We start from the raw sequence: 16,848 nt of genomic DNA on the forward strand, positions 1-16,848 counted from the left end.
AGCATTATGAACAAATGAGTACAAAATTATTCAGAGATCTAACAACTTGCTGTTTTGCTGTTATTGCTATCACTTCTAGGACATGGTTTCCTGGGAAAGGATCTCAGTTTGACTTGGATTCTGTGGGGATATATAATTTCATTTTTCCCATGTTAATCTGACAAAATATGTTTAATATTAATAGTTACAAAGAAAAAAACACATATTCTTTGAACAAACCATTTGGGTTGACGGGAAATTGTTAGAATAGGAAAATTTTTAAAACTATTGTAGCTGTGATATATTCTGAAATTTGTCTCACTCAATATCCATCTAAACCATGTTTTTACTTGCCTCCTATATTATAAAATCTGAAAAGCCAAACACTTTTTCTTGCCACTTACCAGGTAGGGATGGTCATGAGACACAGATATAGTCAATGAACTAAAGAGAAAATCTGCCAAGAGGGACCTGCTTTTCTAAGTAAAAAGGCAAAGACTCATTAGAGAGATTGAGGTGTGTTGAGTGAAGCAGTCAACTTGAGACATGGAGTGTAAACCAGAAGATGAATGTCTCCAAGCTGAGCGTAAGCAGGGTGGAAAAGTGAGGTGAGTCAAGTCGCTAATGGTAGTGCACCAGTTTAGGCTGCCATAACAGCACTTCTTGTTGAATGGAACAAATAAATTCCTTGGAATGTAAGGCACTATTGGTTTTAAGGTTTTTGGTATTTGCATCCAAACATATTTTTAACAGATGCATCACTTAGGTTCAAATTTAAACTGAATTACATGGAGGCTATATTTAATAGTTTCAAATCAATAAGTAGTTAGAGAGAATGTTTGGTTTTGTATGAAGACTTCTACAAAGTTTAAGTCCTTTACTTTTGATAATGATAATGACCCTATTTTACTAGTAATGCTATGTTGTAGTATAACCAGCTAGTAGATAAAATAGATGTACAAATATTACAGAAGAGAATTTACATACTGCTTCAGGCTCTAACTAAATGACTAGAATTTCCTGTTACAATGTTAGGATTTCCAAAGAAGAGAAACTGGAAGCAAGGGAAAAGTCTACCATTAACCCCGTTGAACAGAAGTTCTTAGAGGGTGCCCCTCTCCAAAATCACCAGTTTCTCCATTATTAATGAGGAGGGTGAAATAGAAAAAAAATATATATTTTTAAACATACATAAGACTCTACCCCAAATAGTTGAAACTACTTCGGGTCAGCTGACTAGTTAGTATCAACTCAGATGATCTGTCCAATTCAAGGCATGGTCTGTGGTTTGTATCTCATGCATTTGTAAGATGGTGCCAAAGTGCATCATCCTCCAGAAAAGCCTCTGGGGAGTGATGCATTCAGTCTGTTTCAGGGGACAGACTTTGGTGGTAAGACTCAGAGCAGAAACAGATGACTTAATGGCAACATTCAGGTGCCAGCAGAACCACGGGAGGGGAGTGCTTCTGGACCTTGGGCTCTAAATGCAGCCATGTTGTGGACAGGTGTACCCATGACATCAAGAGCTTTCAGATGAGAGGCGAGCGTCCAGATGGAATCACAGGGAGTGGATAGTCCCTCAACTGACTCATTAGGTACCAACAGACAATCTGTCAGGGAATAATGACCTCTAGGACTTCCATTCTCGCTGTCATACTTGGTATTAATGACCTTTCAGGATGGTTGATATCACTGGAATTTCATTTGCCACAAGGAAAGAAAACCAGCAAATGAATCAGTTTCTATATGAGGGTAGAAAGCTGCCCCTGAAGAGAAAGCAAAACGACAGTTGTTGGAGAATAGGAACTAGTGTGGACCTGAACTATGCACTTGTCAAGCAAAACGCTCTTGTCACCTCTAAATTAACTCGAATGGGTTTTGTTTGTTTGTTTTAGTGATTTATTTGACAGAAGACAGCGATGTCCAGGTGGTATGCTTAACCTTGGCCAAAAGAATTTTATCTCTAAATTACATGTTTACTATATTGGGGGGAAAAAAATCTGAAATTTGAAACACAGCACTTTGATTCTCACTGAGCCTGCTTATGATACATTGGCCTGTCAGGTAGAGGTGTGTCTCACTAATTACTCACGGGACAGGAATTGCAGTATGTCTGCAGCATGCAAGACTCTGGCTAATTGCTGCCGTGGAAGGTTGCTGTCTAGGTCAGAAGTCAGCAAACTTTTTTCTATAAAGGTCCAGGTAGTAAATATTTAGGTTGTACAGGGCAGATGGTATCTAATGCAACCAAACACCCATTGGAGCACAAGATGGCCTTAGGCCATATATCCATGAATGAGTATTGCTATTTTCCAAAAAGCTTTACTTACGGACTCTGAAATTTGCATCTTGTTTAATTTTTGTATGTTACAAAATATTCTTCCTTTGATTTTAAAAACCATTTAGAACTATAAAAAGCACTCTTAGCTCACAGACTGCATGAAAACAGACTGAGACCAGATGTGGCCCATAGACTATAGTCTGCTGCCCCTGGTCTAGGCAGGTGGAATGTTGCTGCCTTAAAGATATACAAAAGAAAGTTCTGTGGGTCTGCAGAGATGAGAGGGAGCTCTTCTGGCTGAAAACTTCATGTGGGAGGTGACGTTTGAGCCCATTTGAAGGGTGGGATGAGGTGGAGATCTGCACGGGGGCCCTTGTGGGAGTAACTGGAAGTGTTTTTCGTGGCTACTTCAGGACGACAGGTGTGTATCTTGGCTATCCCATGCAAATCGGGGCATAGAGTTGCCCCCGGAGGGGCAGTCCAGAGGGGCCATGGGCAGAGAGCCCCAAGAGTGGCCAAGGGAGAGTACACTGTGTAGCAGTGAATGAAAAAGTCCAAACTGGCTGAAGCACATGGAAGAGGAAGAGTGAGCAGTAAAGTCAGAGAGTCTGGGGCTTGAACTAGGACTGAGCCTGTTGGTTCTTAAGCACAACACTCGAGCATTCGGAGATGATTAGGTGGGCGATGGAGAGGGGGGTGCACTTCTTAAACAGTGAAGTGATGCCATCACATACCAGTGATGTCAGCGATGTGAAGAATGAAATGGATCATGCAGAGACTGCCTGCAACAGCCCAATTAAGAGACCACGGCCGTTGTCTGAAGAGAGGATATGAAACCCTGGACGTAGTCCAGGCAACAAGAAGAGAAAGGAAGGGGTGGATGAAAGACACATCACAGAGAGGGAGTCAAGAGAACTTGTCGATTGAATATAAAAGATAAGCTAAGAAAAAGGGAAAGTCAAAGGGAAGCCCCAACGCTTTAAGTCGAGGCGACTATTGGCATACTGTATTTGTGGATTAGAGACAGGATGAAAAGGGAAATGTACTAATGCACATGTAATTGGAATTCTCTCTTCTTGTTTTCATGTGGAAAGCAGAAATAAGGTAGCAATAGCACTTCAGTCGTTTGACTTGAAGACACGTTCGTACCAGGGCAGCCCGATCTGAGTAGTTTGATAGGCTCTGAGGAGTGTGGGTGTGAACAACTTGTTTTGAAAAAGTGGGGCTTTGATTTGGAGGGAGGGAGAGGGAGAGAGTTGGGCATATTTCTCTATAACTATTCTTTCTGTCTTCTTTCTGGGACCCAGTGGGATGCAACCCATTTTTAGCTTAGTACAGTGATTCCTCGCACTTGCTGTGAAAGTAAAAATGTATTCACCTGAGAAAAGGCCCAGTTGTGGCAGACCTGTAGCCAGAAAAGGGTTCAGAATGATTTTCAGCCATGAGTTTGCATCGTCCGGTTATCTCAATAGCCATCTGGAGAGTTAAAAAAATTATCCAAATTTAAGAAATTAAAAAGTAACTAGACCAGGCGCTGTGGCTCAAGCCTGTCATCCCAGCACTTTGGGAGGCCGGGGTGAGAGGATTGCCTGAGCCCATGGGTTCAAGAACAGTCTGGGCAGCTTGGCGAGACCTCATCTCTACAATAAATCAAAAAAGTTAGCCAGGCGTGGTAGCGCACGCCTATAGTTCTGGCTACTTGGAAGGCTGAGGCAGAAGGATCGCTGGAGCCCAGCAGGTCGACATTGAGGTGGCTGTGAGCGTGCCACTGCACTCCAGCCTGGGCGACGGAGTGAGACTCCAACTCAAAAAAAAAGTAACTAATTTCCTACGGAACATTTAGGATTGTGACAGCAGCCCTGAAATGGAAAGGAACAATGATGAGTTGCTACCACTTCTAAAACTTTGAACTGAGTTTCTTCCGTGTTGCTTGGCTTACCAAATGGTGCCCAAACTATAATTTATAATTTGTTCTAATTCAATTTTCCAGTAACTTTCTAATTGTTTTTTCTGGAGAGAATATATATATATGAGGAAAGGGAGAGAAACTGATAAATTAATGAAAAATAGCAGGTAATTGTTATTACCTGAAAACACACACACACACAAACACACACACAAATATTTTTAAAAGAAAATTTCTACAACAATAAAAGGAATCAAATACTACAGAAATAAATTTATATCTATTAATGTTCTGATTATTTGAGACTTTTGAATCCTCCATTCATAATTTTCAGTTTGTTCAACATCCTTTTGTGTTTTAATAAAACAAAATTAATCAGTCTAGTCATGGGGTAGAGAAAGCCATTTCTCTAAAGCAGTGTACCAACAAAATGCAGTAAACTTGAATAAAGTATGTTTCCTGGCCCCACAATAGAGCCTCTGAAACCTTCTGGTGTAAATTACTGAGAAATGCTATCCCACTGTGGTGAGACTGCTGGGGAATGGCTTGTGGGCACCTGGTAGTCCGCGATGATTTTGTGTATCCTCGGCACCAAAAAAAGAAACATCATAGTGCAAAACCCCAAAGGAAACCAAAACCCAAACTGATACCCAGCCATCGGTGCCCGTAGTCAAGGAGTGAGGGTTTTCCTTCTTTAAAAAATTCCATTTGGCCTCTGCTTCTTTCCTTGTGCTCTGTCCTTTGAAATTGGTAAATTTCATTCGTCTTTCTAGATGTTTAGCTCTACCTGCACCGGCCCTCTAACATTATAAATGTATAACATTATCGTAATATGCAACATTAAGTCATCATGAATACAGTCATTCCCCTCACGGGACGCAGCTTTGCTCTGTGAGGCTGAGTTATGCATGGTCATCTGTGGTCATCCTTGGTGCAAAAAATGAAATGAAAAATTCCCGCAACAAGCAATGAAATGAAAATTCCTTGGTGCAAAAAATGAAATGGAAAATTCCAGCAACAAACAATGTGTCAGTCTCACATCGCCCACCGTCCTAAGTAGCATGGTGGAATCTCACACCGCCAAGCTCCACCCCACCTGGGTCACGACTCACCCCTCTGTCCAGCATGTCCCCTTGGCCACACAGGGGTCAGCTCAGTTGTCAGATAGATTGTCACGGCATCTCAGTGCTTATGTGCAATTCACCCTTATTTTACTCACTGAGGCTGCAAAGTGCAAGGGTGGTGATGCTGGCATATCATTATAATGGCTCTATCTTATTATTAGTTGCTAACTTTTACTGTGCCTACTTTATAAAGTAAACCGTGTCATAGGTCTGTACGTACAGGAAAAACAGTATATGGAGAGTTCGTACTATACTCGGTTTCAGACATCCACTGGGGTCTTGCCTCCAGGAATAAGGGGAGACTACTGCATGCGTCATAGTTTAGACTGGATCCACTGTGCATAGATCGATGTACTCATATGGCATTTCAGATAAACATGATGCCAGGAAGGCAGCCAACCTGCCAGTGCTGCTGGTCATACCCCTTTCCCTCCTCCTGATACTTAGGGTCACACACAAGGGCTTTGACAATTGCAAGATTTCTAATTAAAGCACACTGATAGTCTTGCTTTCCACCTCCTTGAGTTCCTACCTGTAGGCATATCCTATTGGATGTCAGGGTACTTAACAACTGCCCGGACAGGGTGAGAACCTGATCAGGAGTAGGCTGTCAGAACACATGTGGAACAGATACTCTCCTCACACCCAAGCAGGCTTCTGCTTTCCGTGGTCATCAACCCAAGGAAACTACTGTGTCTGCTTCCTTCTCTTGTGATCACTGTTCTCATCATTGTTAAAGGCAAATGAAATATTAAATTCCTGGGCTGAAACTGGATTGAAACAAATGAGAGTTTGTTTCTGGCTTAGCCATGATTAACTTTTTCTATGAAGGGATTGTTTTCTCTTGTGAAGTAAAGAATTATAGGAATGTGTGTGATTAATTTGAGATGTCGCTATTTTTACACGTTACAGAAAATGGCAATTTTAGCATAACTACCAAATAAAAAAGGTTAGGCATTGGAGACCTAGATAGGTGCCTTCTTTTGTAACAATCTCTCTCATGCACCGTGAGTAAATCAACTCACTTGACTGCCCCTAATAACCTAAAGGTGTTCTTGGGAAACTCACAGAGTTATGTATATGAAGGCAATAAAGTTGTATCAGGACTTTATCATTGCAGGGTATTGCGGTACCTCTTACTGTACAATTATTGTTCACTGCTACTTCTACCACCACCACTAAAAAATGGTATGGCTGGAATCTGCCTGTGCTAAAAAGACTAGAACGTGTCCGTATGCCCACAAGATCAGTAGCTTTTTGCTATGAAAATTCTCGCGTGCAGATTTTAATCCTGTCAAATGGGTTGATCTTTTCCTTTGCTAATAGATTCTTCATTAAGTTTTAAATAAAGAACAACAGCATTGCTGCTCACTCTCGAGACATAGCTTCGACCTTCTAAACCACTTACACGCCGAACAAGATGGAATATGGGGAACAGGAAATATTATGGTTGAAAACCTTCAGTATCCCAGCTGGATCCTGGCTTGGCTTGTGTGTGACCTTTAGCAAATCACTGAGTGTCTCTGACTCAAATTTTCTCTAAACTTAAATTGACAGTATTTAACTTACAGGACGGCTAGAAAAATCGCACCTTAATAAAGCATTGAAAGATTTTTAATAAGCACTTTATTTTCTAATGCTTTATATGAGTTGTTGGTAGAACAGTTACAACTCAACTCCCCATAGAAAGTTAATGCAGTCAATTCTTTATTTAATAATATAATCCTTACAATGTGTACAGAAGGGGACTCCCCCAAAACCAGAATCTATTCACTTAAAAATTGTATATTTATTTGTACATGTTTAGACTTCAGTTGCCTTCAAAGGACTCTGCGTTTGATGCAATACACATTTTGAGATGCTTTTTCCACTGCTCAAAACAGTCTTTGAATTGTCCATTTTGATGCCTCTTAGAGCTTCTGCTGTTTTTGGTTTCACGTCTTCCACTTTGGCAAAATGTTTTCTTTGGAGGACTTGAATCATCTAGGGAAACAAAAAAAAGTCACTTGGGGCGAGAGCAGGTGAATAGGGAGGGTGCGGCATGGGGGTCATGCCACTTTGGTCAAAAACTGCTGAACACTCAGTGCAGCGTGGGCAGGTGCGCTCGCAAATCGCCCATCATGAAATGGGCAAATGTGTTGAAAGAACCCACCACCACCCCCGACTTCCCTGATACTGCACGCAGCCTCCCCTAACAACGCTAGATGATACGCTCATGCCAGTGGGTTCCTAGAACATTTTCCTAGCGGGGAAAGCCTGTACTACAAAGGGCCCTGCCCTCCAGAAAATAAAGCCAGTGTTTTGAGGGTCCCCTTTGGTCTATGGAAAGAAAAAGGAGACAGGAAGGAATGGGGGATAGCTCATCATTTTATGCCATGTGCCGGGGAGGCGTGAAAAGCGAAATCATAAAGTCAAGAAGCTTAAACTGCAATTTCAAATGAAAAATAGCTACCTGGTGTTGGCATTCTCTGATCTCTAAAAATATTTTACAGATAAAGAACTTAGAGAGTATAAGCTCTAAGAATTCAGAGGGAGCTTCTTTAATTAAGGGACTGTGATCCCTCCATGGCTGCAAAAGTCTTGGATGACAGGAAAACACCTGATCTACCTTTCAGAAGTACTGAATATAAAATAGCATGCCACTGTAATTTTTCACCCTTCCTTTGCTTTGTGCAGCAAACACGAAGTCATTTGGGGCTCCTTGTAACTCTTTGTTCCTTTTTGTCCGTAGGAGTTGTACGGATGTTCTGTGCTGCATGGTATTCCTACTGTTCATTGCTGGCTACATTCTTTTAGGACTTGTGGGTGAGTAAACGCAGGTATAGAAAATACTTAACATTTGCTAATGGAGTCACTAGGTCAATGACATGTTCAAAATTAACTGTTTTCTTCTAAAACTTTCCTTATTATTGATTGCTGTCATTTCTGCAGGGAATGAGCCTTACTGAGTAGCAGACAGAATAAAAAGTAAACACAAAACAGCTTAGTCAAAGGCAAACTTAAATAACTTCAGTAAAGAAGAAAAAAAACTTATGTTTTCTCTTTAATCCTTGTTACTTTTGAAATTCAACTAAGCAATTGACTACGTTCATGTTGCTATTTACTAATAAGAACCAGGACCTAGATCAGTTTAGTCACTATATAAACTTCTTTTTATGAGCAAGTATTAAAAGGAGGAAAAATTATTAAGAATTCAAAAAACTAAGACAGGAAAATAGGAAGGGAGCGAAAAAGGTGCATAAATCACAAAAGTAAATATTACACTTTTCTAAGGTCTTCAGAACATTCTTTGGTCATTTCTTAAAGGACTTTAGCTTCTAAACATTAATGTCATTGTAGCACAACATATAACCTAAATTAAATATTATGACAAAATGGATTTTCTTAGGAAACAGAAAATGTTATCGTCTCTAACTTTTGGGCACCTCTTTCTTATCTATGTGATGTTTTGTGTTTTCACTTTTCATCGTAGAGTTTAAATGTGTTGCGTGAGAGAAAGAAGGTTTGGAATTGGGCAGATTTAGAGGTTTCTCATATTATCTGATGAGCGTAGGCTGGTGACTTGACCTTGGTTTTCCCACCTGGGAAATTTGGAAATCTGACTTACTGCCCAAAGCTGTTATGAGGAGTAAATGAAAGCGCACCGGGCCGCACCCGTCATGCCGCATAATAGTTCTGGGCCGTCATCTGTTTGCTGCCGTTGTACAACCTAGTTGTTCTGCATTTTAATAAGTTTATTTTAAATATGTTTACCATATTGTTTCTACAGCAACCCATAATCTAAAAGTGTGAATGCACACAAGAACTTCACAGAGATCTCATCCTGTGACCGAATCTTTTTACTAAGGGGCCTGACTCCATAATTAAATAAGTCTCTCCTCCATGCCTAAATCGAGTCTGCTGCAGTCCACAGAGAAATGCTTCTTGTCCTCATATCGAGTGGGGAAAAACCATAGCCACTCTCCTGTAGACACAATAGAGCTGTGCATACCATTATTTCCTCTGGAGCAAGATGAGAAATTTGCCTTTTTGTTCATGAGAGTCAGCTTCCGTTTGTAAATGTCTTAATTCGCCTAAGGAAATTGGAGGACAAATGTTTCTCAGTGAAAAGCTATGTGCAAGATTAGATTAATTCAGTGATACCTTCAAATGAATCCCAACACCACGGATTAAAACGAGTGACTCACAAGATTTACTAGTGTACTTACGTTCCTCATCCCTGAATTACAAATAGCATCACTGGCTTGTTTCCAAGATAAACTTAACTCTTCAGTTATAGCCAATGTTGGACTAAAAGAGGCATGAAGGAAAACTACTGGCAGAGGTTACTAGAAGCATTAAAAATTTTTTTAACATGAAAAAACATATACACTTTCACTTGGGTAAAAAGGGTGCTAAATGAGTTTCACTGATGGCATGAGAATTTTGGCGCCTTCTGCCACCTTTATGAGCTCAGTAACTTCCTAGACTTATCTTTCATCCACGATCTTTTCATAAAGAAGTGCTACCATGGAAGAGCCATGCTTCTCACAAAACCTGCTGACAAGGAACTGTTCCTTGCCTTTTATGTGGAATATGGCCAGCTAGGGTGATATCTGAATGCAATAGACACTTAACATTCAACTGAAGAAAAGAAAGCAGAGATCTCTGTTCAAATACCTGCAGTAGAGGTTGGGAAGAAGATAACCACACCTTCTTGGACGATCAAACTAGCATTTATGATATCAGCCCTCCTTTTCCCACTTCATTGATGGTTGCTATTAAATTATTGTATGAACTAGAGAAAAGAAGAAGAATAGTGCTATGCTTTTTCCTTTGGCTAGCATCAGGTATACAAAATAGCACAATTGTAGCATTCAATACGTTTTTATTTTGTTTTCTTTTTAAATGGACGTCCAGTGGAGCGGTTTAGTTTATTGTTGTCTTTACTTAGGAAGTACTTGAAGTTGGAGTCCAAAGTTTGTTTGTTTTTGTTGTTTAATCTTTCCCAGGGGTAATTATCTCTATTAACGGGGAAGGTAAGAAGTTAACAAGAAAGTTAATGCAAATAAGCCCAGAACTATCTCCATGCTGAGAGACACCCAAGCTACAAGGAGGAGCCACCAGTAGGGGGGCCTCGCCAGCAGGCTCAGCTGGGCTTCCAGGGATAATTAGTGTCCACCAGCAGCCCAGATGGGCTTTCAGATGACGGACGCCTCAGTCAACATCTGACAGCATGAGAGATCCCAAGGGAGAGCTAAGCCTTTCCCCAAATTCCTGACTCCTAAAGCATAAACAAAATAAAATTTTTATATTACGCCACTGAGAACAAAATTTGGTACCTGGAGTGGGACTCTGGCTTAACCAAACCTAAAATCCAGGCATGGGCTTTGAGACCAGATGGTGTGCAGAAGCCCAGTGGGTTTTGAGGAGGCTGTCAGTGAGAGTGGGGAGGACACCGCTCGGAAGCAGGGTAGGGGTGACAAGTTCCGCAGCACTGCTGCTATGGGTGATGTGAGAAGTAGCAGGCGCACCTGAGGGCTCAGTGATCTGACTAAGGGGATCATCCTTGGACAAGGAGCCAACGCCGAAGAGCCCTATCCACATCTGGACTTGCGTTAGGAGACGAGATCCTGATACTGCAGCTGGATGAGGCTGCTGGGATCTTGGGAGAGGATACAGGTGTCTGCGTTTGGAGAGAATGTTCAGCAACGGGGGCCAGAGGTAGTTTTAACACATGGCTGCAAATTCTTTGTCATTCTTCCCGTGGAGAAGTGAGGTCTGTGTTCCTTCCTCTGGATTCTAGTCAGGCTTGTGATTGTGATTGCCTCCCTAACAGAGAGATGAACTAAGCCAAAGAAGGACAGAAAAGGGCCTTGACGTGCACGTAATTTATAGAGCAGTCCAAAGGATTCAAGGAATGCCACCATGGCTTCCTGGAGACTGTAGGCCGGAAAGTAGGGGAAAAGGAGGCTTACATAATTCAGCTTTAAATCCTTCATGGGGTTGTATAGAATAAACAGAATGGTTAATGATAAAGTGGCCAAATGTGGCCTCGTCATTTCCAAATTGGACTCCACTCTTGAAGTACATGTTCAAGTTCATGTTCAGGGCAGTAACAGGTGCACGTGTCTGTTTTTCCATCCTTAGGGAAATCCAGCATAGCACACTCTTTCCTCACTGGAACTGTCCAAAAACACCCAGGAGAGAGCTGTCCTAGTTCCAGTTTCTAGGTGGAGAGAGAGACCTCACAGTGGAAAGGAGCTCTGGCGTGGTGGTTGTACCATCTGGCATCATTTCATGGTCCATTGCCCGTCTAGCTCTTTCTGGTACTGAAGTGGCTTCCTCTACCAGAACCCAGGGTTAAGGCTCTGCATGTCTTCAGCATTGCTTAGCCGCTGTTCCCTGAAACATGCCCCAAGGGCAGAATGATTGCGTCCACAATGGCTTCTTGCTTCATCAGAAGCAAGTCTGACTCCAGGGCTCTGCTGCTAAACCTTGACACCATCCCAGTGTCTCTCTTCATGGGACGTTCCCTTTGGAGGTGTTTTCATCCTTTTGGGCCAACAGATCTAGTTCAGGGCCAATCTGATCTATCCTCAGTTGAAATCTCAGGGAGAAAAGTTTGAGGTCTTGTTACTTCCTTCTCTTAAAGCAAATGGGTCTTTCTGCATCCCAAGGGATAGGAGGAAGGAAAAAATCACATTTCCATAACTAAGAGAGGTCACTCAAGTAACCTACTGAAGAAAAAAGATAATTCCAAGATGATTTTAAAATTCTGTTCATACAAGTAAGCAGTAAACTGTTTATCTTATTAATAAATGAACACATAAATATAAAATTTTAATTTATCTTTCAGGTTTGTTGATAATTGACAAATTAAAATGCAGGTATTTAAAGTGTACAACATGGGGTTTTGATATACATATATTTTGTGTAGTGATTCCCACAATTAGGCTAATGAACGTATCCATCACCTGACCTAGTTACTTTTGTGTGTGTGCGTGTATGTTTGGTAAGAACACTAAGAGCTACCCTCTTAGCAAATTTCAAGTATCCAGTATTAACTATAGTTAATATTCTACAGATGGTCTCAGAAGCTATGGATCTTATAACTGAAAGTTTATACCCATCAACCATTATCTCTTAATTTCGTCCTGGCAACCACCATTCTACCCTCTGCTTCTATGAGTTTGAATGTTTTAGATCCCACTTATAAGAGAGATCATGCAGTACTTGTCTTTCAAATTTCACTTAGCATAAGGTCTTATTTCACTTAGCATCATGTCTTCTAGGTCCATCTATGTTGTCACAAATGGAAGGATTTCCTACTTTTTTAAGACTGAGTAATATTTTATTTTGTGTATTATACATATGCACACACATATGCTGACACACATGTATTTCTTTACCCGTTCATCTATTGATTGACAATTAGGTTTTCTCCATATCTTCGCTATTGTGACTAATGCTGCAGTGAACATAGGAGTGCAGACATCTCTTCAGCATACTGATTTCAAAGCTACTAAGAAAACGTCCACAAGTGGAATTGCTGGGTCATACGGTAGTTCTATTTATACTTTTGCCAGGAACCTCTATGCAGTTTTCCATAAAGGCTGTACCAACTTACGTTCCCATCAACAATGCACAGGGTGGCCTCTTTTTCACACCCTCTTCTATCCTTAGCTCTTGTCTTTTTTAGATTAGCCATTTGTACTTCACCAGGCATTCTGTGGTTCCAAAATAGGAGGCTGGTGGTGTGACCCCAGTATTCCTTGAAAGGGGAAACTGGTGGTGCAGAATGACTAACAGGAAGTTCCACTGTGCTTTTAGTCTACTTTTAAACCAAAATGAGCCTACTTCTCGGTTAACAGGTTGGAAACATTGTTTTAGTTAAGTAAAATCACACCTCCCAATAAAAATGTAAGACATTATTTTTTAAATGGTCCTGGTAAGCTTTTTAAATGAGAAATGTATTCTTGTATTTATAATCAGAGCCAGTATTAAATGTTCATTTGCATTCTTTAATATATATATAAATATATATATATATAAAAATGTCTGCATTTGCAGAAATATATAAATGTCTGCAAATTAAATTATAAGCTTATACTTTTATTTTGGAAATTTTCATTTAAAAAAGAAAGCATACAGCTGTCTGTTACTTGAGCAGATTTTTTTTTTTAGTATTGAGTGAGATTTTTTGCTATTTGTTGTATTTTGCCGAATGCATGCGTTCTAGACGACCGTACGTGGAATGCTGTTAGTATGAGAGGGACTGATTTTTGCTCAAGGACATGACTCTCTACTCACCATCGGATGGAAGAGGCCGCCTGTGAAATGCTCAGCAACATTTTCCTTATCTAAGCAACTGGGTGCAGGGCTGTTTCCAAAAATGTTTCTGAAGCAGCAGTGTCATCAACACAGATTTTCAAATTCGGTATCATGTGTCCTATTATCTGCTTCATTGCATTTGTAAATTGCTTGTGTTAAAAAGCCATGAGCACAGTTTGGCAGGCCTGTTCCTCACATATTAAAACAGTTAGAATGTACCTTTAAGGGATGCAGAATAATGATTGGAAAGCCAACATTCCCAACCAGCAAGTGTTCAGGGAATGCCTTCGCTACCCCAAACAGATTTGCAGTTAATTTTTAAGTGTCAGTGCAGGCAGTTGGTCTAATCACATTTTCTCCTTGACAGAGGGCTTTTTAATGACTGCAACTTCTGACTCAACCCTAGAGCACAACAGGAACATGCTTTGCAAATGTTTGGAAGTGGGAGATGATGTTAGATAATAATACTCACTCCTGGTACTTCTGTTACATGCTTTCCTTGATACGAGTGAAAGGATAATTTGTCTGAATGGTTTTCACCATCTCTTACAAGTCTTTGGCTGTCGGCTGTGAATTCTTCTATGGAATTATTTTACAAATAACTTACCTTCTCTCTTATATGCACACTGGCACACACATGCATTCACACATTTATGCATCAGCTTCACTTAAAGTGGTCTTTTAAAGTCATTTCTAAAACCGAGAGTTAATGAAGAAAAAAGATGATTGATCCAGATTTGTATTGATTGCTGCGTGGCTGTATCATTGGTTTTTTTCACCAACACACCCCAGGCAGTTTAATTCTAGAGCCTGTGCACACCACCACTCTGCTACACCGCCTTTTGCTTAATAAACAGGCTGAAGAAGGAAGGATAAGGGATGAAAGTTACTCAGAGAGAAGGCAGACCAGAACTCCCAGAATACCCTTGTCCTGCTTCCTGCCCCTTATAATTCCACACTTATAATGAGTTGGGCTTGAAGTGAGTCTTAGAGAACAGTTTAGGGGAATGAGTGTAAGGCAGGTATTCTTCTGCAGGCAAAGATTACGAACAATCTGTTATCTGCAGCCTCGCCCCTCTGAGACTGGTAGAGGTCAGTGTGTTGTTAATGTTCAGTGATGATAAAACTAACCTCTGTTATGTGCAGACTAAAAAAGAAGTATATTCTTTATCATAACACACAGAGTCAGGGATTTTTGTTTGTTTGTTTGTTTTTCCCTTTAGTTAATCTTTGTACTATTAAGTGAAATTATTTCAGACAATATCTCATTCTTTGATCTAGAAGACTTCAAAGGATTTTATGGATCGGTGTTCTTGACTAGCGGGTGTTAATGATGAATATGGCACGTAGCATTTTCAGATATTGCATCCATTCTTAGGAAGGATGGGAGTTCTTCTTTCCAAACCCAGAACTATGGTTAAGCAAGTAAACATGAAGATAGGAACAATGAGTGAGCAGTGGTCTTGACATCTTCGGAGGAAATCTGAAAAGGAAGAAAAGAACCTGCCTGGAGAGAGCCTTTGCTGTGGAATGCGAGGTGGCATCCACGCTCTATTATGTTTAAAAATCTCCTGGTGGCTCGTGACAGAGAATAACCCAAGCTCTCACCTCTCCATCCTGTCTGAACCCACACACCACCCTGCTTTCCGTAGAAGTGCATGCTGGTGTCCTCTCAGTCCCAGTGTCCGTCCTGCGCCCACCCCCACAGGACCACCACCCATTGTGTTCACCTGCTGAAAGCCTCTCTGGGCCCCCGTTCCTTTTCAGTTCTTGGCTGCTGCCTTATTTCTTCAGGGGCAGCGTCCCTGACTTCCCTTCACCGGGCATCTGCCTATCCCTCTCTTCACGCCATGCTCCCCTGTAACTCCTCAGAGTTGGGGCAGTTCACCGTTAAGATCCGTTTCCCCCGGTAGACGGTCGACCCCGGGAGAGCAAGGACCATCCTATCCCCAGGGTCCAGCAGGTGCCGACACGCGGGAGGCACTCGAGAAGCATTTGTAGAATGAATGAAGAAAAAGAACGTGTGCACAATGATTAAAGGACACACACACTCAAGAATGTCAAACTCAGCAGTGTCCTCCGTATGCCAATGGCTTCTTTACCTAAAAAAAAAAAAACAGAAGTCCTGTCTTCTAATGTGAATCAAGATCCTGGATGGGCATGAACCGTGGACGCACAGCAGTTCATGAGAATGTGCTTCGTTCCATCTTTTCTACCTACCTTCATGCTTCCTGTTCAAGACTCTGACATTCAGGCAGTGTGCCTTTCTACTCCGTTCTTTCGCTGTCCCGTGTGGCAGTGAATTCTATCAAAAGAAAGTCTGAACACCATCTATCTCTGTTTTCTTTTTCCTAATGAAGTCCCGAATGTCTTGCTGAATATCCCTAAAGCCTCACCCTTGGACAGCTGGTCATTTGTTCAGACCGTGTGCTCAGTGTTCGCCATTTGCCCCTGGGGATCCAACAATGTCCTTCTCACCCCGCTCTGTCCCCTGGGAAGCTGGGATTTAGGGATGACATCCATGGCTCACTCGTCCTCCAGCTTCCAATCTTGCCAGCCCCCGGAGGGTTATCGGCAGTCACTGGAAGGTGGGAAAATGGCTCTCTCATGGCTGAGAGAATGGCTCTCCCACAGCTGGGTCACTGCAGTTGACTACGCCTCTCTACCAAGGCCCCTGGTTGGTGAGCCATCCATGAGCCATCAGTGAGCTCGCAGCTTTCAGCTTCTTTCTCTGGATTTGGGCTACTTCTTCCTCCTGGGCCCCTTCGGGCAAGGTGTGAAAACAGCTCCCTGTTAGTGCCAGCCTCTGGGCTCTATACCATTTCTTGGGCATTTCCCTGAACTCTGCCCATAACTCTATAAATATTAACTTTATAAAACTCTCTTCAATTATCCTCTGTGTGTATGACAGCTGCTTCCTGCTAGGCCCCTGCTGTGTTCTAGAAAGCAGCTCCCCAATCTTGAAAGGCATTAGTTACTTCCTAGAATGGGGTCAAGGGTGTAACTGAGTCTTCAGTGGTGTGTTCTCCTGTTCCTTTATGCCAGCTGCTTGCAGGTGACTGGGGTTCAGTGTTGGTCATCTGTTACTGACAAACTTGTCGCATACGCGTTGTTAGAAGCCAGGTCAGCCTTTAGGAGTAAAGTCCATGTCATCAGAACGCAGACATAATCTTCATCCTGTTGTGATGATTACTTTTCACAGAATCATTGAAACAAAGGACCTCCCCATTTTAATTATTGAATGC

The 16,848-nt window shown here is 41.6% G+C and overlaps 1 protein-coding gene across 1 annotated transcript in view; it reads left to right on the forward strand.

Moving 5' to 3' along the window:
- The window catches only part of SLC44A5 (solute carrier family 44 member 5), a 125,961-nt gene that overhangs the window by 38,062 nt on the left and 71,051 nt on the right, over positions 1-16,848 (forward strand). The window contains exon 2 of the mRNA XM_008073782.2: positions 8,022-8,095. Coding sequence (XP_008071973.1) covers positions 8,047-8,095 — 49 coding nt within the window. The 5' untranslated portion in view covers positions 8,022-8,046. The remainder of the gene's footprint in view (positions 1-8,021; positions 8,096-16,848) is intronic.

This window comes from Carlito syrichta, unplaced genomic scaffold, assembly GCF_000164805.1.
Source record: "Carlito syrichta isolate Samal-C Ts95f unplaced genomic scaffold, Tarsius_syrichta-2.0.1 Scaffold316145, whole genome shotgun sequence".
Classification (NCBI taxonomy): domain Eukaryota; kingdom Metazoa; phylum Chordata; class Mammalia; order Primates; family Tarsiidae; genus Carlito; species Carlito syrichta.